This window comes from Procambarus clarkii, chromosome 7, assembly GCF_040958095.1.
Source record: "Procambarus clarkii isolate CNS0578487 chromosome 7, FALCON_Pclarkii_2.0, whole genome shotgun sequence".
Lineage (NCBI taxonomy): Eukaryota > Metazoa > Arthropoda > Malacostraca > Decapoda > Cambaridae > Procambarus > Procambarus clarkii.
In genome coordinates, this window is record NC_091156.1 from 16,050,434 (window position 1) to 16,078,147 (window position 27,714).

The window sequence follows — 27,714 nt, forward strand, 5'->3', positions numbered from 1 at the left end:
AAATGTGTACAGTACTTGGATGAAAAAACGATTCTTCGCGGCAGGGAATCGTATTCCAGGGACCTGCCCGAAACGCTACGCGTACTAGTGGCTGTACAAGAATGTAACAACTCTTGTATATATCACAAAAAAAAAAAAAAAAAAAAAAAAAAGTTTGGACTTAATAAACCTGAAAAGAGTAGCAACCATGTTCGTGCTGTTTGGAATGCACTGCTAACAAACGACTTAGTTTTTTATTTGGTGCCAGCATCACGTTAGCTTTAGTGACATGTTATACATATGTTCCTCTAGAACATTTCATTGAGAACACATTGATACTAAAATGAAACACTTACATCAAAAATTACGGTCAAAAACAAGAAAAAGAGTATAAACTTTTCAGTATGGGTGTAGCCGATGTGCAGTTGAGTGTGCAGTAGCGGGTAACCCTTGGGCAACTTCCCACGGTCTTGCGGGTGGGGCGCGCCCATATTTTGTACTTTATATTCATGTCTGTGTACGGAATTTTATTGCGGTCACAGTGATACATACACACACACACACACACGACTTAAGAACTTACTGAGAACAGCGAGAACAGAACAGAACAGCGTTCAGGAACCTGTGTTAGGAATCATTCAGAATCTTGTACACCACATATGTAAGACCAATCCTGGAGTATGTGGCCCCAGCATGGAGCCCGTACCTTGTCAAGCACAAGACGAAGCTGGAAAAAGTCCAAAGGTATGCCACTAGACTATTCCCAGAACTAAGAGGCATGAGTTACGAGGAAAGGCTACGGGAAATGCACCTTACGACACTGGAAGACAGAGGAGTATAGGGAGATATGATCACAACCTACAAAATCCTCAGGGGAATCGACCAGGTAAACAAGGATAAACTATTCAACACTGGTGGTATGCAAACAAAGGGACACAGATGGAAACTGAGTACCCACATGAGCTACAAGGACGTTAGAAGGAACTTTTTCAGTGTCAGAGTAGTTAATGGATGGAATGCATTAGGCAATGATGTGGTGGAGGCTAACTCAATACACAGTTTTAAATGTAGATATAATAGAGCCCAGTAGGCTCAGGAATCTGTACACCAGTTGACTGACAGTTGAGAGGAGGGACCAAAGAGCCAAAGCTCAACCCCCGCAAGCACAAATACGTGCGTACAAATAGGTGAGTAGACACACTTACTTTAAGAACAAGAGGTCATAGATTTAAAATAGCTAAACACAGATGCCGAAGAAATATAAGAAAATTCACTTTCGCAAACAGAGTGGTAGACGGTTGGAACAAGTTAGGTGAGAAGGTGGTGGAGGCCAAGACCGTCAGTAATTTCAAAGCGTTATATGACAAAGAGTGCTGGGAAGACGGGACACCACGAGTGTAGCTCTCATCCTGTAACTACACTTAGGTAATTACACTTACACACACACACACACACACACACACACACACACACACACACACACACATTCTTACATTTTTGTAAAGCCACTAGCGCACACAACGTTTCAGGCAGGTCCTTAACCCTTAAACTGCGCAACGCGCCTGCAGGCTCGCGTCTGGTTTGCGCAACGCGCCTCCAGGTATTTTGATTTTTCACGTTCCATTCAAAACTGGCGCGCGGTGACGCGGGTATGGTATGGGTGGGTGGGGGCCCCAGTGATCGTCCGCCATCTTAAAAAAAAATCCCAGCATGCCCTGCGGCCGTGGGGAGCCTCAGTTTCACGGCAGCAACCATGTCTGACGCATCCTCTACGAGCTCCCGCTCCACGGTGACCCGCGGTCATGGAAAACGACTCTCTGAGGAGGAAATACGCGATATTTTGTATGATGACGGTGCTCTGGATGATGACTTGGACTATGATCCAGATAAAGACCTAACTCGGAGATCTGATACGAGTGAGGAAGAGACAGAATTGGAAGATGTGGCGAGTGTGTGGGGTACTCGTGCCTCGCCCGGCCTGCCTCGCCGCCCTGGGTCAACACCGTTATCATCACCACCATCATGTATGTCCCCAGACGCTAGTAGGTTATTCAGTGATAGTACATGTGACGAATCTTTCTCGGGCTTCAGTGACATTGGCTCCGATACGAGTAGTGTGGACGACCCGAGTACGAGCAGTGGTGGTGTTACCAGGCGGGGTTTTGCTACCTCAGCAACACGCCGCGGCAGGCGGCAGCGTGCCTCACAGCATGTGGACAACGACAGTGGCCCCTCAACATCATTTATTCGTGGTAGGTCTACAGTACGTAAATCTGCCTCAGCGCCTAGCATACCCTCACGCAGCTCCAGCAGAAGCAGCGGACGACGTAGCCGTAGTTTTGGTGCTCGTGGTGGTGTTGGCCGTGGTGTTGGCGCCAACACCAAACCCCCTGGTGTACTTGTGTGGGAGGATTGCACCACATTTGCCCCTCAAATACCAACATTTGATGATAGCGATTTTGGTGTTACACCATTATTCCCATATACTGGTGATGATATGGCAGACATGGAATATTTTCAGGCATATTTTGACAATGTATTCATGGCGCATCTTGTGACTGAGACAAACAGGTTCGCTCACAGCCTCATAGACGAAGGCATTTTACCTGCCTCACGGCTCACACGATGGAAGGACACGACAATCGACGAAATGTACGTGTTTCTGGCACTCACCATGATGATGAAGCACTCTGAGAAAGCTGTCATCCAGGAATATTGGAGCAAAGACAGCCTTGTTCCATCGCCTGTGTTCAACCGGTACATGTCGCGTGATAGGTATCTCTTGATTCTCAGGTGCCTGCATTTCGAGAATAATGCAAATGAGGACAGACACGACAGACTGTGGAAAGTACGGAAGATATTCAGTGACATGAGAGGGAAGTTCAGGGATTATTTTGTACCTGGACAGAATGTGGTTATTGACGTGTCGCTTGTACTGTTCAAGGGGCGACTGGCATTCAAACAGTACATTCCATCAAAGCGGCACCAATTTGGACTGAAGTTTTTTGTGCTATGCGACTGTGAGACTGGTATTGTCTTGGACATGATATTATATTCTGGTACAGACGTCGACATACCGGCTCAAGATGAACACGGGTTCTCTGGCAGTGTTGTAAAGACCCTGATGGAACCGTTGCTGAACAAGGGGCATGTACTGTACACCGACAACTATTACACCAGCCCCTTATTTACCAGATACCTCCTTGCCCACAACACCGGCGTATGTGGCACTGTGAAGAGCCATAGGAAGGAAATGCCAGTGTTCGGTATAGCTATAGCCGTGGGCGAGTGCCAGCTGCGCAAGTGTGACAATACGCTGTCAGTGCGGTGGAAGGACAGACGCGAGGTGAATATGCTGAGTACGATTCACACCGGTGCCATGTTGGACAGTGGGAAAGTCCACTTTCAGACACGCAACACCGTGTATAAGCCAGACTGTGTCAGACTATAACGTGAACATGCGCCTCGTCGATAAGTGTGACATGATGCTTGGTGGAGTGGAGTGCGTGCGCAAGTCTGTGAAGTGGACTAAAAAGTTCTTCTTCCACCTGATGGATGTTGCAGTGCTCAACTGCTTCAATATGTACTTAGTAAAATCTGGCAGGAGACCGTCTATACGTACATTCAGTGCTGGTGTTGTGTCACAGCTGCTAGTAAAGTATGGCAAGGAGGGTTCTGTTGTACCGCGCGGAGTGCAAGCAACAATGCCACATGCAGCTCCAGACAGATTGAGGGGTAATGAGAACTTCGGAGTACATATGCTCGAGTATATGCCAGGCACAGCATCACGGGAGAAGGGTAAACGTGCGTGTATAGTATGCAGGAACACTACCCGCAGAGAACAGAAACGAAGATGTATCAGCACCTGGTGCGTGGAGTGCAAGGTGCCACTCTGCCCCGTTGGCTGTTTCGCAGCATATCACACACTCGCGGAGTACTGAGTGTGTTTATGGTGTGTGTATATAGTGTGTGATACTGTACAGTGTGTATATAAAGTGTAAATATAAATTTATTTGGCATGATACATTGGAAATTGTGCAGGATAAGTGAAGTTGTTTGTGATGCACGTAACACAGTGTCTACGGACAGTACGGATGTTGTACTGCGATATTATAGTGTACGTGTTCATTATACATTGGATTGGCACATAAAAACAATGAAAATGTATTGGGAAATGTGCGCAATAAATGAACAAAAATATATTCGCGGCAACTCGCGCGCCCCGCCCCGAGCGCCCCACCGCCTCTGAGAGCTTACACCACGGGCGCACGGGGAATGATGACGTCACGCCCCAACTTCCGGACCCCATAGCACCCAAAGTAAGTACAATTTCGAATTTTTTTTTACATACCCATACTCAGGGAAGGGTTTTTGACACTTTAAAAAGAAAAAAGAATTTTTTCCAGAGAATTTATTTCCTGCGCACTGCGGGGGTGTCACATTTGGAGGCAACGCAGTTAGGGGGTTAATTCTAATCTTTTTACCTTAACCCTTAACCCTTAAAGTGCGCATCACGTCATATGATGTGTTGGACGTTGTTCCAGTCAACTGCACATCACGTCATTTGATGTGTTGGAGTACTACGCAAGATTTAAACGGCCCGCGGATACACGGGGTTCACCACACCATCAGGGCTCTTGTAAACAGACACCATTTTAAAAAACAAATCGTGGGCCAAACTCCCGGGTGTTATTGGCCTCAGTATTGAGTGAGCAACCAAGCCTGACGCACACCGCATGAGCTAACAGCACTGCTGTTCAGCTTGTGACCACAGCATCGCCCAAAAATGCCAAAATATACTTGTTCATGCTATTATGTAGTGATGATATTATTACAGAAGACCCCTGACTGTGATAAAACTGACCAGGGTTCTGATAATACCAGGATTGTGGTGATATTTAGTGCTGTGCGCCTTGGAAGGAGGAGAAATGCTGTGGGAGGGAGGGTGGTGGCGATGTCTTCCGACTGTGTGCGGCCACCTTTTATTGACTGCACTCACCATACCAGCTTAATGGTTCGCTATGGTGAACACAAATGTAGATATTTATATATAACGTGTGTATAGAGGGTATAAACAGCAAGAGAAGGTTTGGAGCCGCCATTTTGGTGAGGGTGGTGGCGTCGTCTGCACGACACCACCGTGCAGACGACGGTGTTGTTTACTGGTTACCACGATGGTCTTTGGGCACCATACCAGTTTATTTGTACAAGTATGGTGAATAAAACAGGTAGATATTTATATATAATGTGTGTATATAGCGTAATAACACCACAGTATTGTTGGAGGAGAAATATTAGTGCGTCTGGCCTTGAGGGCGGCAGCCATCAGCTGACTGTGTGAGGTCCTACGTCTTTGTGCCTTTACTCACCATACAAGCTTAGATGTACAGTTATGGTGAACAGAACATGTAGATACTTATATATAACATCTGTATATAGTGAATTATAGCAAAAACAGTATTGTGGGAGGAGAATGTGGGTTTGTCAGATGACTGAAGGGAGGGCAGGAGTGGCTGGCTGGTACACGGCGGTCACTCCTCATTACTCTTTGACTCATAATAGCTACTTAGTGGTTCATTATAGTGAACAAAACATGCAGATACTTATATATAACCTGTGCTTATAGTGTAGTAACCGACAAAGTATTTGTTCACTGATGAACATAATTGAATCAACAATATGCACACCATATTTTTTAGTACAGCAATGATTCACTCATTTTATTATATAAATATATCGAACTCCACACTATTGCATAATATTACAGCAAAAAAACTATGAAAAATCAATCAGAGACATTGAAATAATTAGGTAATGATCTCTTTGTGGCAACTGCGGCCTGACAGCTGGCGAGCAACAGACCACCTGGGATGCACGCTGAGTCAGCGCCTATAATTTGCCAGACTTCCCCGCCCTATAGCGGGCAATATATGCCACTTACGATTTTTTTATTATTTTTCCCGTGATCAGTGAACACAAATTAACAGGTTAGGAAGAAAAAATATTTTTTTTTTTTTCAAAATGACATGCGCCTGTGGGGATGACAGGATATTAAACCCCGAGCATGTTAAGGGTTAACATGCTAGGGGTATAATATCCTTTGTTCCCCACAGGCGCATGTAATTTTGGAGAAAAAAAAAAAAAAAAAATTCTTGCTAATCTGTTAATTTGTGTTCACTGATCATGGGGAAAATAATAAAAAAATCATAAGTGGCATATATATTGCCCACTATAGGGAGGGAAAGTCTGGCAAAAAACAGGCGCTGACTCAGCGTGCGTCCCATGTGGTCGCCAGCTGTCAGGCCGGAGTTGCCACAAAGAGATAATTACCTAATTATTTCAATGTCTCCGATTGATTTTTCATAGTTTTTTTGCTGTAATATCATTCAATAGTGTATAGTTTGATATATTTATATAATAAAATGAGTGAATCATCGCTGTACTCAAAAATATGGTGTGCATATTGTTGAATCAATTATGTTCATCAATCAGTGAACAAATACTTTGTCGGTTATTACACTACTGTATATACACAGATTATATATAAGTATCAGCATGTTTTGTTCACCATAACAAACCACTAAGTTACTATTATGAGTCAAAAAGTAACGAGGAGTGACCGCCGTGTACCAGCCAGCCACTCACGCCCTCCCTCAAGTCACCTGACTCGCCCACATTCTCCTCCCACAATACTGTTTTTGCTTTTATTCGCTATATACAAGTATCTACATTCGTGTTCACCATAACAAACCACTAAGTTGGTATGCTGAGTGGCAGTGGCAGGCAGTGGCAGCCCGCCACTGGCTGCCACTCCCTCCCTCACCTCACCTGACTTGCCACCATTCTCCTCCCACCATACTGTTTTTGCTTTTATATACAGACGTTATATATAAGTATTTACATGTTTTGTTCACCATAACTGTACATCTAAGCTTGTATGGTGAGTAAAGGCACAAAAACATAGGGCCTCACACAGTCAGCTGATGGCTGCCGCCCTCAAGGCCAGACGCACTAATATTTCTCCTCCAACAATACTGTTTGTGGTGTTATTACGCTATATACACAGATTATATATAAATATCTACCTGTTTTATTCACTATACTTGTACAAGTAAACTGGTATGGTGCCCAAAGACCATCGTGATAACCAGTAAACAACACCGTCGTCTGCACGGTGGCGTCGTGCAGACGATGCCACCGCCCTCACCAAAATGGCGGCTCCCAATCTTCTTCTCTTGTAGTTTATACCCTCTATACACACGTTATATATAAGTATCTACATTTGTGTTCACCATAGCAAACCACTAAGCTGGTATGGTGAGTGCAGTCAATAAAAGGTGGCCACACACACACAGTCAGAAGACATCGCCACCACCCTCCCTCCCACAGCATTACTCCTCCCTCCATGGCACACAGCGCTAAATATCACCACAATCCTGCTATTATCAGAACCCTGGTCAGTTTTATCACAGTCAGGGGTCTTCTGTAATATCATCGCTACATAATAATAGCATGAACAAGTATATTATGGCATTTTTAGGCGATGCTGTGGTCACAAGCTGAACAGCAGTGCTGTGAGCTCATGCTGCGTGCATCAGGCTTGGTAGCTCACTCAATACTGAGGCCCCTAACACCCGGGAGTTTGGCCCAGATTTAAAAAAAAAATGGTGTCTGTTTATAAGAGCCCTGATGAAGGTGTGGTGAACCCCGTGTATCCGTGGGCCGTTTAAATCTTGCGTAGTACTCCAACACGTCATATGACGTGATGCGCACTTTTTCAGTAAGTTACTCAACACGTCATATGACGTGTTGTGCAGTTTAAGGGTTAACTACCATGCTGCGCCGAGTTTATTGTGAAATTCCCCCTGTGCGCATGAAATAAAATGTTACCAAAAAATTCTTTTTTCTTCATAAAATGATAAATTCTCTTCCCTGAACATGTCTATGTAAAAATAAATAACAAATTCCACTTACTTTGGCAGTGGGGATGTGGACAAGGTGCGCTGTGACGTCATCAGGGACTGGTCGCCCGTGTGTGACTCGTCCAGACACGGTAATGCGGGGCCATTCAAGCACCGGGTGTTGCCACAAATATTTTTCAATTATTTGTTCTATGTATTTCCAATGCGGTTTTATTTGTTTTTTTATCGTATATGATGCATATTTGTGTCCTTTATAATATATATACAGTAGAACATCCATAATATTCCATGGAACTGTGATACATGTGTCAGTAATGTGTCCACATGTAATGTTTAGTCGCAATATTACTTGTTAAATATTCACTAAAATTTTAAATACTTGTTAAAAATTCACTTAACACACTAGAAGGTGAAGGGACAACGACGTTTCGGTCCATCCTGGACCATTCTCAAGTCGATTGTGGACCATTCACAATCGACTTGAGAATGGTCCAGGACGGACCGAAACGTCATCGTCCCTTCACCTTCTAGTGTGTGGTCTGGTCAACATTCTTCAGCCACGTTATTGTGACTAATCGCCTGCATACAATATGTACAGTTTCACACACTATTTACACAGTAACACACTGTATTACACACTCAGTACTTCGGAAGTGAGTAATAATCAACGAAGTAGTCCATGGTACACAGCTCGACTTCGCTCTCGTTGCACCTAAACAGATCAATTTTCGCTTCCTGTTTCTTCATTCTGTGTGCTTGCAAATAACGCACTCACATACACCCTTGACTTTAGCACTTGTAGGTTGCATGTAGCCAAGCTTGTAAAGCATAAGGTAGTACTGAAAAGATTATAGGAATAGATAAATTTGTAAGGTACTGTAGTCTTGAAAAGATCGCTTTGTATGGTCCCACACAGGAAGAGATTCAGCTTGCCTCAAAGAGTGTCAGTCAGGAAGAGATTCAGGTATTCTTGAAAATATCTATGGAAAACACCACCATGGAAGCCGCTAACACTGTTCATCTATGCTACTTGTATCAGATGCATCATCACTGAACGCAGAAAATCATTCATCTATGTATAATCTAAATAAATTGGAGATAGCATAGGATTGCAAAGGTGACGCTCGGAACTACAACTGGATACACTCGCTGTATCGTCCTCATAGGTGCTGTATCACTTGCATCCGACCTTTGTGTTAGGTCCTTATTGCACCTAGCTTCATCAATATTATGGCGCCAAACAATAAGGTTTGAATTTCACAACAGAGCGTTATCTTTCAACACCGCGACGGACAGGTGTTTGGGAGCCAGAGGCGCGTGCGCCACCCATAGTTGCTCACTCGGTACTAACCCAGCCAGCAGCCCTAGGGCATTCTGGGAATTTTTCCCAAAATGGCTGCTTCTCACTGCAGGTACTAAACGTCCATTTCGTACACAACCAACTTCACACACATTTAGAATGGGTACGGAAAAATAAATAAGGGTTTTCTTGGTTGGCGCAGTTTCCCGCCGACCAAGAATATTGTACTTGGTTGGCGCAGTTAAGTGGTTAAAACGACCCGCCAAATCGTTTAACAACCAGGTACCCATTCACTGCTAAATGAACAGAGGCTACAGTTAAGGATTGACAATTCCACAGGGGGGGGGGGTTTACTGTATTGTGTTAGTATTAATTAGGACAGCAGAATTAATATTTTATTAACTATGAATTATCGGAACTGTACAGTATTTCTTTATTAACGTTGATTTAACCTAATTAGTTTCCTGCTCTATTCATTTGTTATTATTTAATAGATTTAACAGCTTAGCTGTTTAGTAGATCCATAATCCAGCACCTCGAGAGGTGTCATTTGCTAGCCAGAGTCAGCAGTGTGTTTCATGGCTGCCCGCTCCTCGTGACAGCTGGCTGCTCCTCATTGTGGATGTCAGCTGTGCCTGCCACCAATTTAATCTTTACAGTAGTTGGAAACATCAAGAGGTTAATAATAATTAAATTATAACCTATCTAGGTTTAAATTTACTCGTGCCTTACTTGTGTTTAGTGGTTATCTCGTAGCATAACCAGTCCCACATGTACACCTAACAAGATTAATGGCCATTACCCCTAAGGATATACTTAAATTTTCTGAGCCAGAAACAGCTAGCTGGTCTTCTTAGGAACAGACGCGATGATCTCTAGTTAACCGAGCTGTTTGTCGATAAAAAGGGGCGAATCAACGAATGCAGCAGCCACCACACACGTCCTCAGTGTTCCACCACTAACATGGTGGCTTCCTCCTCCTTCACACATTCACACGAAAGTTAATATTTATTCATTCAGGGGAGAGGTGTTTTAAATTTAATCCACACAGGATCTAATTAATATATTTTGATTCATATGTAGAGCATTAGAAGCTATACACACTGTATTTGTTTAATTATAAGTGCTAATATTATTAATTTAATTGCTTAACTCTCTATGACGTAGAATGGACCGACATCACAAACGTTTCATCATTCCTTATTTTATCAGAATAATAAAATAACAGAAGAAAATGCTGCTCGATACTCCCTCCCCCAGGAGGGGAAGGGGAAAGCCCCAGACCCCAGCGCCGGCTGCCCAGCTCCTCAGTTCGAAGGCAGAGCATCAAAACAAAACTGCTGACTGGAGGGGAAGGAGGGTGCCAGGAAGCCTCCAGGGCACACCCAGAAAATGGTGTTTCATTACATTCAACACTGGTTTTCTGTGGGGAGCCCCTCTGGCTCCCTGGAGCTACATACCCAAAGATAAGTAAAATAGGGATGTACCCAGGAGGAGGCTGCACCACATGCCACAACACAAAGATGAGACAACTGGCCGCAACCTGTGACCCAAGACAACACAGGAACGATTGGGACCAGTAACACTCGCCAAAGAATGGGCAGCCAGGACTATGTTCGACCTCCAAAACCCTGTGCCCGAACGTCAGCCCAAGACACGTTCCCAAACACAGCGGCAAAAGCAGCATACTTACGAACACAGACACACGGGAAGGCTTAATAACCCTGCAGACAACCTGAGAGACCCCGAGCCTTGGAACAGGGAACAACACAACACATGATGCACCCCCGGCCTGACCAACCAAGCATAAAAAAACCAAGGGGTCCCTCCAAAAGCCTGCCGGCACGTTCTTCGACAGAAAAGAAGGAAATTGCTACAACCGAACAAAACGTCCACCAGGACCAAAAGAGGAGAGACCTCTGCGCCAGAGGAGAGCAGGAAGCACAGTGACCCAACCCCCAGAGGCCAATGCCAACAGAAACAAAGCCTTCCGAAAGGAAACATGAATCGAAGGGGCCACCACAAACTGAGAAGAAAGAAGAGAGAGAGCACATGGGCCAAGGACCTGGACGGCTTAGGTGAGGCATGAGCAGGCCGGAGGCAAAACAAAGCCTGACAAAGCTTACGGAATGAGGCAGAAGGGACATCCACCCCGAATGCAAGCTGGAGCGGCTCTGCCAGTGTCGCACGATAAGAGGCGACAGTATTCAGCATAAGATGAAGGTCCTGAAAGAGCAAATTAAGAACAAGACAACCTGAACAAAAAGTATTAGATTACCTGAAGAAAAATAGAAGACAACCTACAAAGAGAGAAAAGGACCAGACGCGAAGAGCAGAGTAGCAGCTCGAACCAGCCACTGTAACGGACTAGCCCGAGCTGATGGAAGAGGCGGTGCCGCAGAAAACGCCCTGAGTTCAGACACCGAGCAAGCAGCACTGGACACCAAGGCTGGGCCGGCCCCAATTGGGCCACAAGGACAACTGTATTGCGGGAAGACTCCAACTGAGCCAGACCCAAAACCAGCTGAACCAGGGGGGAAGGGAAGGAAGAAGTACAAGGAACCCCCACCTTGACCAGTCCTGCCGAAAAGCATCCACCGCAATAGCACCGCAGTCAGGGGATGCCAGGAGCACGCTGACGTGTAGTAGTCCACCGCCGGGGGCTCGTACGTCTGGCAGAGCCAACTGAAGGAGTATGAGTCAACCGTCCATTCCATGGACAGGGGAATGAACCATGACAGACCATCCACCAGGATGTTGGACACTCCCCGGATGTGAACTGCATGAAGAGATAAACCCTGAGAATCCACCAGACGAATCACCCAAAGCGACCAGCCCTAAAGAGCCAAGGACTGAAGAGAACCCCCACAGATCAGACAAGGAACTACCAGAGCGCAGTTCGAATGGAGCCGGATTGTACAACCCAAAGCAACCCGAACCCACTTGAACGGCTGCAAACTCCCACACCATGCTGTGAGCCCGATGGAAGGACAGCGCCCACCACCCCAAGTCGATCTGGTAAGCACTTGGCACAAAGCCCCAGTCGAGAGATGAGGCGTCCGTGAACACATCAAGTGGGGGATCGGGAAGACAACAAGCCACTGAACCCCGAAAAACACGAGAAGGAAGCCAGCGACAAAAGATTCCCGGGGAAGAACGCAGCGGTCGAGAGGGAGGCGAAAGGGACGTCCTCGAAAGAACCAGAACAGATGCCGAAGCCAGACCAAATCCAGCAGGTAAACCATCACAGCCAGGTTTAGACTCCCGCTCAACTGCTCGAGCAACTGCTGAAGTGACTCAGGATCCCCTCTGGAACAGTAGGAGACAGGACTGCAGCAGCAGCAATGGTCTCCCCCTTACCCACAGAGGGGAGACACATGGAAGTGTCCGACAGTCCCAAACGAGGCCCAGCCAGGTCCAAACCTGGGACTGAACCTGATGGGACTTCCCCCAGTTCACAAGGAACCTGAGCTGGGAAAAAACACCTCTCAGGCGAGCAGTCAAACAGACTGGCTGAGAGCCCACACCAATCAGTCGTCGATGTAGGCCAATACCCGTACACATAGACATAGACGGGTCACCAGGAACAGGATAAGACGCATGGAAATGCGAGGTGCCACGAGCCAGCCAATCAAAAGGCATTGAGAAACGAGAAACGAGCCACCCCACCATGCACCTCACCAGTCCCTGAACTCCAGATGAACTGGGATGCCAACAGGTGTTCCAGAGGGCTAGGCACACCCTCCAACAAACCTGGCCTCAAAAGGAAGCCAGATGTGGGACTAAAAGCTCATTCGGAAGAAGGGGCAAGGAAGGAAACCAGCGGTTCAGACAGTACATGTCCAGAATAAACCGAAGATCCGCACAGTCCCGTTTCGGTATTGGAACAAGCAGGAACCCGCTTGAGGGACGAGGTCATTTTGACCATTCCCAGGCATACCTGCTTGAGGTGAACCCACTCTAAGATGATCCAGCGGGGCGCAGGGAAAGAGGCCCACCTCACCAGCCCCAAGCCTCTAAGAGGAGGCGGAGGAGCCACCCAATGCAACCACAGGCCGTAAAACACGACCTGAAACACCCACGAATCGCTGAGTCCCCCAAGTGGGACCAAGCGTGGGCAAACGGAGCCAGGTGGCAGTTGAAAAAGCATCACGGAAAGGAATGGCCACACACGACTGACGAACCCCTGGCAAAAACGGCCAGAAAACAGACCGAAAACCGAGGGCTGAAGGTATGCGAGCCTGCAGAGCATGCAAGGTACAGACACTGGGCTCAAAATTAGGGCCCAGAACCCAAACACAGACAGAAAACACAAGACTGGGCAAAAAGACCGACACCTAAATGTTTCCAGAGGAACAGACTGGCCTGAAAGCCCCAAAAGAAAGAACAAAACAGAAAGAGGGCAACGGGAGGATTAAAAAACCCCAGACAGAGGCAAAATAATGCCCCCAAAATGCGAGTGCACATGCCCAACAAAGACATAAATAAACAAGCTGCAGTGCCGCCCTGGTGGCCAGACAGAGAAATACCCACAGAAAAGCAAAATGGCTACAAAATATGGGAAGGAGGGGAAAAAAAACCCGCCCAAAAGGCACAAGACCCAAGCAGGGGCAAACAGCCCCAAAACTGCTAGTGAGCTCCCCCCACAGCCCTAAGAACCCCCTACAGAGGCCCCAGGGCGCAGCCACCCTTCTCGCACATCACCCCTAGAAGAAAGGCCGAGTCCAAGGGAATGGCAACAAGAAGGGGCCCTGCTCCTAAGGCCCAGAAGCTTCGGAGGGAGGAGCAGGCTCAAAGGTCTCCATTCCCGCAATGAATGGGGCAGCCCTCGGAGCCGCCCAAATCTCATCCCCAACTAAGCCACACCCGACTTCGAAACCCTCAAACTTGGGGAGCCAGCAGGAGGGGAATGGGTGAGGAGCAAAAGAACCAAAACAGCAGGGAAAGGACTCGGGGGCGCAGACTGAACCAAGGTCGAAGCGAGCAATGCCCCCAAGTCCGACCTAACCAAAACAGGGCAGCTCCGGGGCATTCGAGCGAGCAACCAACCTAGCGCATTGCAATAACCTAAACCAACTAAGCAACAACACAGCTTGACCCCCCAAGATCTTCCGAAGAAGAGAGGGTAAATTGGAGAACGAACAGGGAACAAGACTCGCTCAACCAGGGGTCGAAGGTGTCAACGACCTCACAAGCAGCACGACAGAGGCAAAACCAGTGTTCGTCAACCTGAGACAAAGGCAACGAACAACCTGCAAACTCTCACAGGTTGAGAGTTGGCGAGAGACTCGGGTTGAGAGTCCCTCACAAGGTGAGACGGGACTCGGAACACACATCCATGGGTCTGCCAAGCCCCGATGGGGTTTTCCAGGGCCTGTAGGGGATTTTGCCTACAGAAAGCCCAAGCAATGGTGCTGCAAAGCTGGTTGAGCCCTAAGAGAGTCAACAATAGGGATGCAGCAAAACTGGACCCCTTGGAAGTGCATAAGCATGGAGGGCCTAGAGGGGGCCCACCAAAAATATCATGTGGACTAATAATCAGACCAGGCAGACCCCCTCCAGGTAAGAAACAAAAAGAAAAGACCCCCCCCCAAAGCACAACAACAACAGGAGGGATAAGGAATACGGCCATCGCTAAGTAGGGGTACTGCACAGCAGTACCCCTACTTTTGCTGCACAGCAGCAGATGTGATAGAAAAACTAGGTCAAATGGAGGAGTAGGTCTGTATATTAAAGAAGACCTGGTATGCACAGAACTACTAAACTCAACTAATGAGGTGGTAGAGGTACTTGGAATTAAGGTAGAGAAACTAAACCTAATTATTATTCTAATATATAAACTGCCAGATACAACGGTTGAGGAATTCACAGAGCAGATGCACAAAATAGAGAACATACTTGACAACCTAGCAAACCCAGCTCCAGATATTATCTTCCTTGGAGATCTCAATTTACCGAGTCTAAGATGGAGAATTGCAAACACAAATATCATAGCAGGGAATGACCCGGGAAGTAACCAACCACAGGTCAGAGAACTTTTGAGATTCTGTGACAAATTCTCGCTCAATCAACAGATTACAGAACCAACTAGGAACGAAAACACACTAGACTTGTTATTCACAAACAATGATGAACTAATCAGAGACTTAACAATCTCAGATACTTCATACTCAGACCATAAGCTCATTGAAGTGCGAACTAGCATAAATAACGGTAGTAGGTCTAAGAAACCCAACAAGCGAGAAGGAATATTCAATCAATTCAATTTCAACAAAAGAGGATTGACTGGGAAAAAATAAATGTAGACCTTGCAACCATTCAATGGGAGACGGTCTTAAGCGACAAAACTCCCACACAGGGAGCGATAACCATACCAGCGATACAAAGATACCAGCGATACAAACATACCAGCGATACAAAGATGCGAGAAACAACTACACGGCAGTGAGGAGAGAGGCAGAAAGAAATTTTGAAAAAGGGATTGCGGACAAATGTAAAACAGAACCAGGTCTATTCTATAAATTCATAAACAACAAATTGCAGGTAAAGGATAATATTCAGAGGTTGAAAATGGGAAATAGATTCACGGAAGATGAAAAGGAAATGTGTGAAACACTAAACGAAAAGTTCCAAAGTGTGTTTGTACAAAATGAAATCTTTAGGGAACCAGATACAATAAGAATTCCAGAGAACAACATAGAACACATAGAGGTGTCTAGAGACGAAGTGGAAAAAATGCTCAAGGAGCTCGGTAAGAACAAAGCAGCTGGCCCAGATGGCGTTTCACCATGGGTTCTGAGAGAATGTGCATCTGAGCTCAGCATTCCACTTCACCTGATCTTTCAGGCATCCCTGTGTACAGGAATCGTAGCAGACGGGTGGAAACAGGCTAACATAGTTCCAATCTACAAAAGTGGCAGCAGGGAAGACCCCCTCAATTATAGACCTGTATCATTGACAAGTGTAATAGTGAAAGTATTGGAAAAACTAATCAAAACTAAATGGGTAGAACACCTAGAGAGAAATGATATAATATCAGACAGACAGTATGGTTTTCGATCTGGAAGATCCTGTGTATCGAATTTACTCAGTTTCTATGATCGAGCCACAGAGATATTACAGGAAAGAGATGGTTGGGTTGACTGCATCTATCTGGACCTAAAAAAGGCTTTCGACAGAGTTCCACATAAGAGGTTGTTCTGGAAACTGGAAAATATTGGAGGGGTGACAGGTAAGCTTCTATCATGGATGAAAAATTTTCTGACTGATAGAAAAATGAGGGCAGTAATCAGAGGCAATGTATCAGAATGGAGAAATGTCACAAGTGGAGTACCACAGGGTTCAGTTCTTGCACCAGTGATGTTTATTGTGTACATAAATGATCTACCAGTTGGTATACAGAATTATATGAACATGTTTGCTGATGATGCTAAGATAATAGGAAGGATAAGAAATTTAGATGACTGTCATGCCCTTCAAGAAGACCTGGACAAAATAAGTATATGGAGCACCACTTGGCAAATGGAATTTAATGTTAATAAATGTCATGTTATGGAATGTGGAATAGGAGAACATAGACCCCACACAACCTATATATTATGTGAGAAATCTTTAAAGAATTCTGATAAAGAAAGAGATCTAGGAGTGGTTCTAGATAGAAAACTATCACCTGAGGACCACATAAAGAATATTGTGCAAGGAGCCTATGCTATGCTTTCTAACTTCAGAATTGCATTTAAATACATGGATGGCGATATACTAAAGAAATTGTTCATGACTTTTGTTAGGCCAAAGCTAGAATATGCAGCTGTTGTGTGGTGCCCATATCTTAAGAAGCACATCAACAAACTGGAAAAGGTGCAAAGACATGCTACTAAGTGGCTCCCAGAACTGAAGGGCAAGAGCTACGAGGAGAGGTTAGAAGCATTAAATATGCCAAAACTAGAAGACAGAAGAAAAAGAGGTGATATGATCACTACATACAAAATAGTTACAGGAATTGATAAAATCGACAGGGAAGACTTCCTGAGACCTGGAATTTCAAGAACAAGAGGTCATAGATTTAAACTAGCTAAACACAGATGCCGAAGAAATATAAGAAAATTCACCTTCGCAAATAGAGTGGTAGACGGTTGGAACAAGTTAAGTGAGAAGGTGGTGGAGGCCAAGACCGTCAGTAGTTTCAAAGCGTTATATGACAAAGAGTGCTGGGAAGACGGGACACCACGAGCGTAGCTCTCATCCTGTAACTACACTTAGGTAATTACACTTAGGTAATTACAGGGAATAGCTCAACTGACAGCTGAAGCTTACAAAGTCTGCTTGAAGCACGTACCTGTGAGGAGGGGCAGAAAGAGGACCACTCTAGAAAGAGAACGCAGACAACTGTACAGGAGAAGGAAAAAAATAACGGAAATGCTTCGGCAGACACAACTATCACAAGCAAGGAAAATAAGCCTAAGCAGCGAGATCGAAGAAATAGAACAAACGTTGAAGCGATCATATGAGTCTGAGGAAATGGAATTGGAACAGAAAGCTGTACAAGAGATAAGGAAAAATCCGAAATACTTTTTCACATACGGCAAATCAAAATCCAAAACCTCGACCAGTATTGGACCGTTAATTACAAATGAAGGTACGTACACAGAGGACAACAAAGAGATTAGTGAAATTCTAAGAAGCCAGTATGAGGCTATGTTTAGTACACCAATAAACAACATGAAAGTTGATGACCCAGACAGCTTCTTTATGAGGGACATTCAAGCTGCAGATAATGTAACGGATATTACCACAAACTCTGAAGACTTTGAAAGAGAAATTGACAATATGCCTATGCACTCAGCTCCTGGGCCAGACTCATGGAATTCAATATTCATAAAGAAATGTAAAGTACCAGTAGCGAGAGCACTCAGCGTAATATGGAGAAAGAGCCTGGATACAGGGGAGATACCAGCAGCACTTAAATCTGCAGATATAGCTCCGTTGCACAAGGGGGGGGAGTAAAGCCTTGGCAAAAAATTATAGGCCAGTTGCACTAACATCACACATAATAAAAGTGTTTGAAAGAGTGATTAGGAATCAAATTTCTAGTTTTATGGAAAACAATGAATTGCACAATCCAGGACAACATGGATTTAGGGCGGGAAGATCCTGTCTGTCACAGTTACTCAACCACTATGACAAAATCACAGAAGCCCTAGAAGAAAAGCAAAATGCAGATGTTGTATACAAAGACTTTGCAAAGGCGTTCGACAAATGTGACCATGGGGTGATAGCTCACAAAATGAGGTCAATGGGAATAACTGGAAAAGTAGGACGCTGGATACTCAATTTCCTGTCGAACAGAACACAAAGAGTAACAGTCAATCAGATAAAATCAAGTCCAAGCGACGTTAAAAGCTCTGTACCTCAAGGTACAGTCCTTGCACCGCTACTGTTCCTTATTCTCATATCTGATATAGACAAAAATACACGTCACAGCTTCGTGTCGTCCTTTGCAGATGACACAAAAATCAGCATGAAAATTACCTCTGCTGAAGACATTGAAAAACTACAAGCAGATGTCAACAAAGTTTTCAATTGGGCAGCAGAAAATAACATGATGTTTAACAGTGATAAATTTCAGGTACTCAGGTACGGCAAAAATGAGGATCTGAAACATAATACAGGGTACAAAACACAATCGAATCTTCCCATAGTAGAAAAACAGCATGTCAAGGATTTGGGAATAATGATGTCCGACGATCTAACGTTTAGGAAGCATAACCAAGCAAATATTGCGTCGGCCAGAAAAATGATCGGATGGATTACGAGAACTTTCAAATCCAGGGATCCCATCACAATGGTTGTACTCTTCAAGTCACTTGTGCTGTCCTGTCTCGAGTACTGCTCAGTACTCACTTCCCCCTTCAGAGCAGGAGAGATTGCTGAAATAGAGGGAATACAGAGAACATATACGGCACGCATAGACGAGATAAAACACCTAAATTATTGGGATCGTCTCAAAGCTCTCCAAATGTACTCTCTAGAAAGGAGACGAGAGATATCAAATAATATACACATGGAAAATACTGGAGGGACAGGTCCCAAATCTACACAGTAAAATAACAACGTACTGGAGTAAACGATATAGAAGAAAATGCAAGATTGAACCAGTGAAGAGTAGAGGTGCCATGGGCACAATCAGAGAGCACTGTATAAACATCAGAGGTCCGCAGTTGTTCAACGTCCTCCCAGCGACTATAAGAAATATTGCCGAAACAACCGTGGACATCTTCAAGAGAAAACTGGACGGTTTTCTAAGAGAAGTTCCGGATCAGCCGGGTTGTGGTGGGTACGTGGCCCTGCGGGCCACTCCAAGCAACAGCCTGGTGGACCAGACTCTCACTAGTCGAACCTGGCCTCGGGCCGGGCTTGGGGAGTAGAAGAACTCCCAGAACCCCATCAACCAGGTATCAACCAGCACCTTGCACCCCAACCAGCAACAACAACAACACTTCCTACCCAGGTCTAAACAAAGGCCATGAAACCCCAGCTGACCCCAAGGGCAAGGTAAATACCAAGTTTTGCTTTTCTGGGGTTTTGAACATAAAAGTAATTATTATATATCACACCATGGGTCCCAGGAAAGTCAGTGATAAGGTTCAACCTAAGAAAACACATGTGAGGATGACCATAGAGAAAAAACAAGAGATTATTCGTGAACATGAAAATGGTACTCGGGGTGTTGAACTAGCAAGGCAGTGCAACAAATCTATGCCAACAATATGCACTGTAATTGCTAAGAAAAAGGACATTATGAGTCCTAAAGTGGCAAAAGGCATATCAACAATCATGAAACAAAGAACACAAACACTTGAGGATATTGAAAAGTTTTTATTAATTTGGATACACAACAAGGAGTTAGCAGATGATAACATTTCAGAGACCATCATTTGTGAAAAAGGATGGCTATTGCAAGAAGCTCTTATACAGAAAACCCCCTGGAATGAGTGATGCAGATACAAGAGAGTTTAAGGCGAGCAGGGGGATGGTTTGAGAAATTAAGAAAAAGTGGCGGCATTCACAGTGTTGAGAGAGTTGCGAGTGTTGTGCGTTGTAAGTTGGTGGAGGAACACAGCAAAGAGCTGCCCACCGAAGATCTCCTAGCCTTTCACAAGGAGCAGCAACAAGAGAAAGCTGAGGAAGGACACACAGCACCGCTCCTGTGCCAGGTAAGCCCATTACGGGCTCACCATAGCTCGTGTTACTTGGAACTTGTTCCGAGTAGCTGAATCTGTAACAACAACAAGAGCGCTGAGGAAATTTCCCCAGAGGGAGGAGGCAGGCAATACAATGTCCCTTGCTCAACAATTAAGAAGTGGTGTAGACTATGGGAAGAAATGCAAACTTTTGTTGAAACGACTCACCCACAGCATGCTGAAGTAGGCCGTTGCCTTAACCTTTTTAATGACACTGATGCCTCACTACAGACAAGTGTTACAATGTAGGGAAAAACGAGTCTCTATGGAAAGGTTTTTAGTGAGGAAAAACAAGCAGTGAGCCACAACCAGGTCCTAGTGGTATGTCTGCAAAACATAGGAGAGAGAGTACGCAAGAGAAGTCATCACTGCATGATGTTATACTAGAAGGGAACTCCCTTTCCAAACACAGAGTGGTAGACGGTTGGAACAAGTTAGGTGAGAAGGTGGTGGAGGCCAAGACTGTCAGTAGTTTCAAAGCGTTATATGACAAAGAGTGTTGGGAAGACGGGACACCACGAGCGTAGCTCTCATCCTGTAACTACACTTAGGTAAAAAAATAATTACAATTAGGTAATTACACTAACACCTGTCCTCCTCCCCCACCCCCCCTCATCGTCTTCCATATGCCAATAAGTCATTTTCAATAAAGGTAAGCAATAACTTGTACATACTATAGTAATAAATATTTGTGTGAATTAGGTATGAAATATATTTTGAAGTTAATATTTTTCGGAGTGTGGAATGGATTATTTCAATTTACATTATTTCTTATGGGAAAATTCATTTCGGGGTGTGAATTTTCGGCTTATGAACCATCCCTGGGAATGGATTAAATTTGTAAACAGAGGGGCCACTGTAGTTCTATAATATCTATACCAGCATGATGATAACCACATTACCACATGAATCAAGGTATGAAGATACTACACTTTGAAGGTTAAAGAAATATTTGGTAAAGGAAGCTATATATAACTGAGCTGAAGTTTGGATATGAGGTTAAGTAATCCTCTTTGAATAGTTCATGGAAAAACTCTCTAACAGTTCCAGTTCATGAGATAGTGAAAAAATTAAGCTCTGAAGGATTTACTGATGATAAATGGTAGTTTTAGACAAACTGGTGAGGATTTACAAAGGCTGATATATTTGACTGGGTATAAAAAGATGCCAATGACCTAGATTATGGTATAATGATTGAGGAAAAAGGTTTCCCCAGTCCATTACTGGTGAGGTGAAGGATTAAGAGTTAGTGGTGGCAGTAATGCCACACAACAAAAAACAATGACCTACTGATTTATATTGACACATTAATTATGTACCCATCACTGGACGTCAAGATATTGAATAAAATATGCAAATGAAAAAAGGAGACAAGGCAAAATAGATTCAAATTTGGTAAAATCTGAAAGCCAAAGACCTTCAACCTGTGAGGCCTCGGCAGCTAAAACTTAGAACAGAATATGCCAAGCCTTTAACTCCTTCGGTGATCAAGACAGTTATTGACACCCCAAGTTAAATTTCTTTTATTGTCATTCTATTATTTATTTCTATATAGATGCTGCCTTAATGTAAATTTATGTTTATGATACTGTTAGTGGAAATACAAATTAAGTAATCTGTGGTACAAAATATGAATTTGTTCATCATTCTGACTGCTTCATTAAAAATTCAAGTAATTTTAACTGGGATCTATCCCATATAATTTGAAATAGTGAGCTGATCGAGTACTTACCATCTAATCTTCCCTTTATTACAAAAACTGCATTTATTTTTGGATTGTCTTTGTAACCCTGTAAAGAAAAATGTTATTGTTAAGATCAATTATCAGCAAGGGATGGAACATTTTACATAAGTAAACATTATGACACATATACCGTATTTGCTAGCGTAAAAGATACACCCTTGCATAGGACACATCCTCGCATAAGATGCAACCTCACACAGGAAGCGTCCCTATTTTACAAGGATATCTAGTGGAAAAAACTATTTCAGTAGGTTTCATCATAAATTTATTGAATGATATTTGAAAGTGGATTTTGTACCACAACTCTTACCTTCTCTAAAATCAGCTGTGTAGTTGTTTATATTTTGGGCAAAAAACTTGCTATACAGGATGTGAAACTTGTATTTCTGGATGTGATGTTTCTTGTTGCTAAAATTCACTAGGGCAGCGCACCCGGCGCACTATCACAGCACTCTGGTAAAGTTGTCATTCACACATTGCAAATTGCTGACAGGCGGATGAAAGTTAAACATTCCTTTCATATTTGTAGGAGCACTTTTCATTTAGATAATGAATAATTGTGTCTTCAAAGTAACACACTCTTTAAATAATGTATGACATACCAGATGTGGGTTATGTTTGATAGGTAAAGTGGTGAGATTATGTGAACTTTCTTCATAACTGCCAACATATCGTAAGTTTGTGATAACAGACCATGGTAACTCTGCTTACTTTCAATATTTTATTATTATTACCACAATTTACTATAATAGTTTGATTTCTTTCAATATTTTATTATTAGCAACAGTTTTTGTACCTAGCGAACTTACCCAGTATGCTCGTCCTGCTCCCAAGCATATGGTGTTTGTCTCCTATATATAATATGACCGCATTAGACGCAGGGCACTTTGATGCATTTAAAAATTAAAAAAAAAAAGAGCATCTTATACGCCAGCAAATACGGTATATACATCACCAAATTGCATAAGAGGAACAGTATGAAAAGCAAGAAACTAAAAACCAGTGTTGAATGTAATGAAATGCCAGTTTCTGGCAAGCATCAGAGGCTTCCTGAAGCTATCCAAACTGACATGTGCAATATTAGTTTGGGGATAATCAATCATGGGAGTACTTTATGCCTACCGGGAACCACGAGCCAGAACCTGGTCCCATCAGAGGCAGAGAGAACAATGGCCTATGAGCACTTTACCTTTAAATTACAGTAGACACTCGATTATCCGGGATTTGAATATCCAGAAAACGTCCTTATACGGCCAAAATCGTGATAGGATAAAGTTATCTCAATATCCAGCCAAAATATACATATGAGCCGGAAAATCGAGTGTTTGGCCGGATAAAAAATCTGGGCCGGTTAACTTGCTGCCAACGTTGCACTATCCGGACAGTCAGCAGGACAAGCAGTGAATTGTCCAAAATACTAGTAATTATGTAATAAAAAATATTATAAAAGTTTCCTAAAAACAATTTGCACAAGCTGAAATTTCCTTCAAAAATATTGTAATTTTTTCCTGCTGGCGGCCTACATAACGTGCCTCCCTGCCCCAAGTGGACCCGTCCAGGCCTGGTCAAGCCATGTGCTCTTGTCCCTCGTTTGCCACAGTGCCTCGCCATTAGTGAAATATTTTTTTAAATAACTTTTTTATTTTCATAGTAACTTTGAACATTTTTGGCCAAGACTATGTCTGGTAGCAGCATGAATTATTCTGGAGTTGTTAAGAGGATGAAGGTTGTCCTAACAATTAAGGGCAAGTTACGTGTTATACAACTTTGTGAACATGGCCGGTCGACTTCAAGTGTTGTAAGGAATTTAATATAGGCACTAGTATTGTTTCTGATATAAGGAAACAAAAGGAGAAATATCTGAAATACATTTCAACCAGTGAGAGTGAAGGTGCAAGCACTAGCAGAGGTTGTGATAGAAAAACTTTGAAAAATTCTATGCATGTACAGTTGGATGAGGCTGTGTACTGTTAAGATTTTATGAGCTGTTATGGGGGATCTAGTATTATGGAAAGGGTCAGCAGTTAGAATCAAGGTGTAACAGGGTAGTGACACAATTAGGCCCGGCCCCCAAGGAACATAGGTTCCTGTTTATACTTTAAGGTTTTAGAACAGATCTGTCTTCTGGGATACAATCAACTACATCACTACAACAGGAGTAATGGATACACCTCAAAAACTAACTTATTTATTAAACCCTCTTAACAACCCCCATATACATTAAATAACAATAACCATAATTACTTTACCACACTATCTTACGTTAAAAGCCTTGGTCCACATAGGCAGGATATAAGGTTTTACAATTAGGACAAGCTAGGGTAAAGTCTACTGGTGAAGAACTTGAAGCTTGACGCAGCTTAGGGTAGTGAGCCCACGTGGTGTACCCTAACACAACACAACACTTAGGGGTACCCAAAACACTGGCTTATACTACACAATATCTACACACTTATGCCAGAAAACGTACAAGCAACCGGTACTTAGCTTTGTAAACTAGACACAGGATAAGGTAAGGGAAGAGAGAAGGAAGAGGAGAATCCAGGCAGATTCCCAAAGGTAGGTCTCTACACCACACAGCCCGAACAGAGAAGAAAGCCACCGAGCTCCCGAGTTGTTGTGGTGCCGGGTAGAGCCTAATTGATCGTGCAGCCTATACACATTACAAATCTTCACCAATGTACAATATTATTTACTTTACTCGTTCTAAGGATAGTTAATAATTACTACAATGTTATACTTAATCCACAACAAGCTCAAGAGTCTGAATGCTCTGTGAGAAACAAGATTTGTCTTACGTCTGGCAAGGAAGATACAAGCGCACCAAATAATGTAAGGTAAATTATTTAGAGCTTAATTTGACCTCTGGTTTCCACTGAGAAACCCAGGATCGTAACATGTACAAATGGTTTGCTCAGCACCGCACAGCTGGCGTGACAGTTCGCGGCCCAGAAATACAAAATGCTGCAAACAGGTTTGCAACAAGCCTTGGAATACAGGATTTCCAAGCTAGTAAAGGGTGGGTTGCAAGGTTCAAAAGGGGGGAGACAATATTGTGAAGAGGAAAATTGTCGGTGAAAAATTGAGTGCAGATACAAGCAGTGTAGAACCATTTAAACATAAATTAGAACATACATTTTGTCAAATAATTTATATTCTTATCAAATTTATAATGCAGATGAAACTTGGCTGTATTAGAGGAGTTAATCATAAACTCTAGCTATGAGGAGTGAGGGTTGTATGCCAGGCCGTAAGGTTAACAAGGACAGGCTGTCGGCCATGATGTGTGCGAATGCCGACGGCACAGACAGAATCCCATGTGCAATTGTTGGCAAATCAAAGACACCAAGAGCCTTGCAACATTGCTTGGACACAGACTGCCAGTGAAATATTATAACTCAAACAATGAGTGGTTTACACAGGAGATCTTTCTTGCCTGATTTCATGTGTTTTGCAGGGAAGTTCGTGACTATCAAGTTAAGAAACTCAAAGTAAGGCCAAGCGAAGTTCGGGCTTTGCTGCTACTTGATAATGCGCCTGCCCACCCCAGAACTGACACGTTATTTGCACATGATGGCAAGATAACGTGTATGGCACTTCCTCCTAACACAACCTCTCTAATCCCAGCCTATGGATCTGGGAGTTATCTGTGCCACGAAGAGGTTGTACACCAAAAAGATGCTCAACGAAGTTTTGGTGGTTTTGCCTCTTCCAGAAGATCTTGACCTCGGTGTGGATAACAGGGTTAAAAAAAAACTTGATAATTTGAAGAACTATACAATCAAGGAAGCCATCTATAACTAGGCCAAGGTGTGGAGTGAAGTAAAGGAATCGACTTGAAGAAGTCCTGGAAAACACTCCTCACATCTATGGTCAGCAATGAGGAGGATGAAGAAATTGATTTTGAAGGATTGTCAGATGAAATCCATGGAATGTTCAGAAATGCCGACAAAAACTTAGAAAGACAGGATGTGGTTGATTGGCTTGAAAAAGATGCCAATGACCCAGGATATAGTGTGATGAGTGAAGACAAGATTCTCCAGTCTGTTACTGGTGAGGTCGACGAAGATGAGGAGGATGAAGAAGACGGTAAAGAACCAACACCAATGACCACGAAATACAGTTTACTCATGACCTAAGTTGACGGATTAATAAATTTTTCATCCAATTGTGCTCATCCAGAAGTTGGAAACATGCACCAGTACCTGAGGTGAACCAAAGAGCTGATCATACAACAGGCCACTGAACACAGAAGGCAATCTAAACTTGATTCTTATATGGTACGAAACTCAAGCCAAGCGCCTTCATCCAGTGAGGCGTCACAGGCAAGCCAAGCGCCTTCATCCAGTGAGGCGTCACAGGCAAGCCAAGCGCCTTCATCCAGTGAGGCGTCACAGGCAAGCCAAGCGCCTTCAACCAGTGAGGCGTCACAGGCAAGCCAAGCGCCTTCAACCAGTGAGGCGTCATAGGCAAGCCAAGCGCCTTCAACCAGTGAGGCGTCACAGGCAAGCCAAGCGCCTTCAACCAGTGAGGTGTCACAGGCAAGCCAAGCGCCTTCAACCAGTGAGGCGTCACAGGCAAGCCAAGCGCCTTCAACCAGTGAGGCGTCACAGGCAAGCCAAGCGCCTTCAACCAGTGAGGCGTCACAGGCAAGCCAAGCGCCTTCAACCAGTGAGGCGTCACAGGCATGCCAAGCGCCTTCAACCAGTGAGGCTTCAGCAGCTGGCAGTCAAAACTAACTTTGCTTAATGAACTGTACAGTAATTTTAAGTGTTAATTTTAGTGTTGTGTTAATATAGGTTACGTAAATTGTCAAGCATTCTTAACTTCAAGATGTGTGGCATCAATCAAGAAGACGAGCAACAACAAGTTGAGGTTTCTAGTTGAATATTTAATAATTATATGTAGCAAGGCAATTCAAATTATGTTGTTTGTAGTATAAAAATAGTTAGAAATGGTCACTTTTGGACTCAGAGGTGAAAAAGTACTATTATCCGGAACATGTGATTATACGGCTGGGGGTCCTTCCCATATAGTCCGGATGATCGAGTGGAGACAGTATCTCATAATTGCCATCAACCAGGGAGAGCACCCAGAAAGATAGGCAAAACAAAACAAGACCACCAGCTGGTGAAAATTGCTACCTACGTCCGAGTAAAGCAAAATACCCCCTCCCCCTTCCCCCCCCCCAAAAAAAAGATAAGCAATAAGTTATCAAGGAGGGGGAGCCACCTCAAGCGAGCCAGCAGCTCACCCTTCAGTTCTTGAATGACGAAAACTGCTGACCTGAGGGAGGAAGAGTGTCAGGGAGCCTCTGGGTTCGTTTCAAAATGTTGTTTCTTTACATTCAATGCTGGTTTTCTTAGGGAGAGCCCCATCAGCTCCTTGAAGCTAACAATCAACAGGCAAGGAAAAAACGCGACTTACTGCTTGGGGACTTCAACCTACGGCACCTGAAATGGAAGCACCTGGCTAATACAGTAATATCAGAAAGAATACCAGGAAGTATCCTAAATGAACAGGCACATG

General features: G+C 43.9%; 2 protein-coding genes across 2 annotated transcripts in view; both read right to left on the reverse strand.

Annotated features, from left to right (window-relative positions):
• The window catches only part of LOC138356891 (uncharacterized), a 418,031-nt gene that overhangs the window by 296,615 nt on the left and 93,702 nt on the right, over positions 1-27,714 (reverse strand). The window lies entirely within an intron of this gene.
• Positions 1-27,714, reverse strand: part of LOC123761407 (malectin-A) — a 77,510-nt gene that overhangs the window by 7,922 nt on the left and 41,874 nt on the right. The window contains exon 5 of the mRNA XM_045747428.2: positions 22,174-22,231. Within this exon, the coding sequence (XP_045603384.1) occupies positions 22,174-22,231 (58 nt within the window). The remainder of the gene's footprint in view (positions 1-22,173; positions 22,232-27,714) is intronic.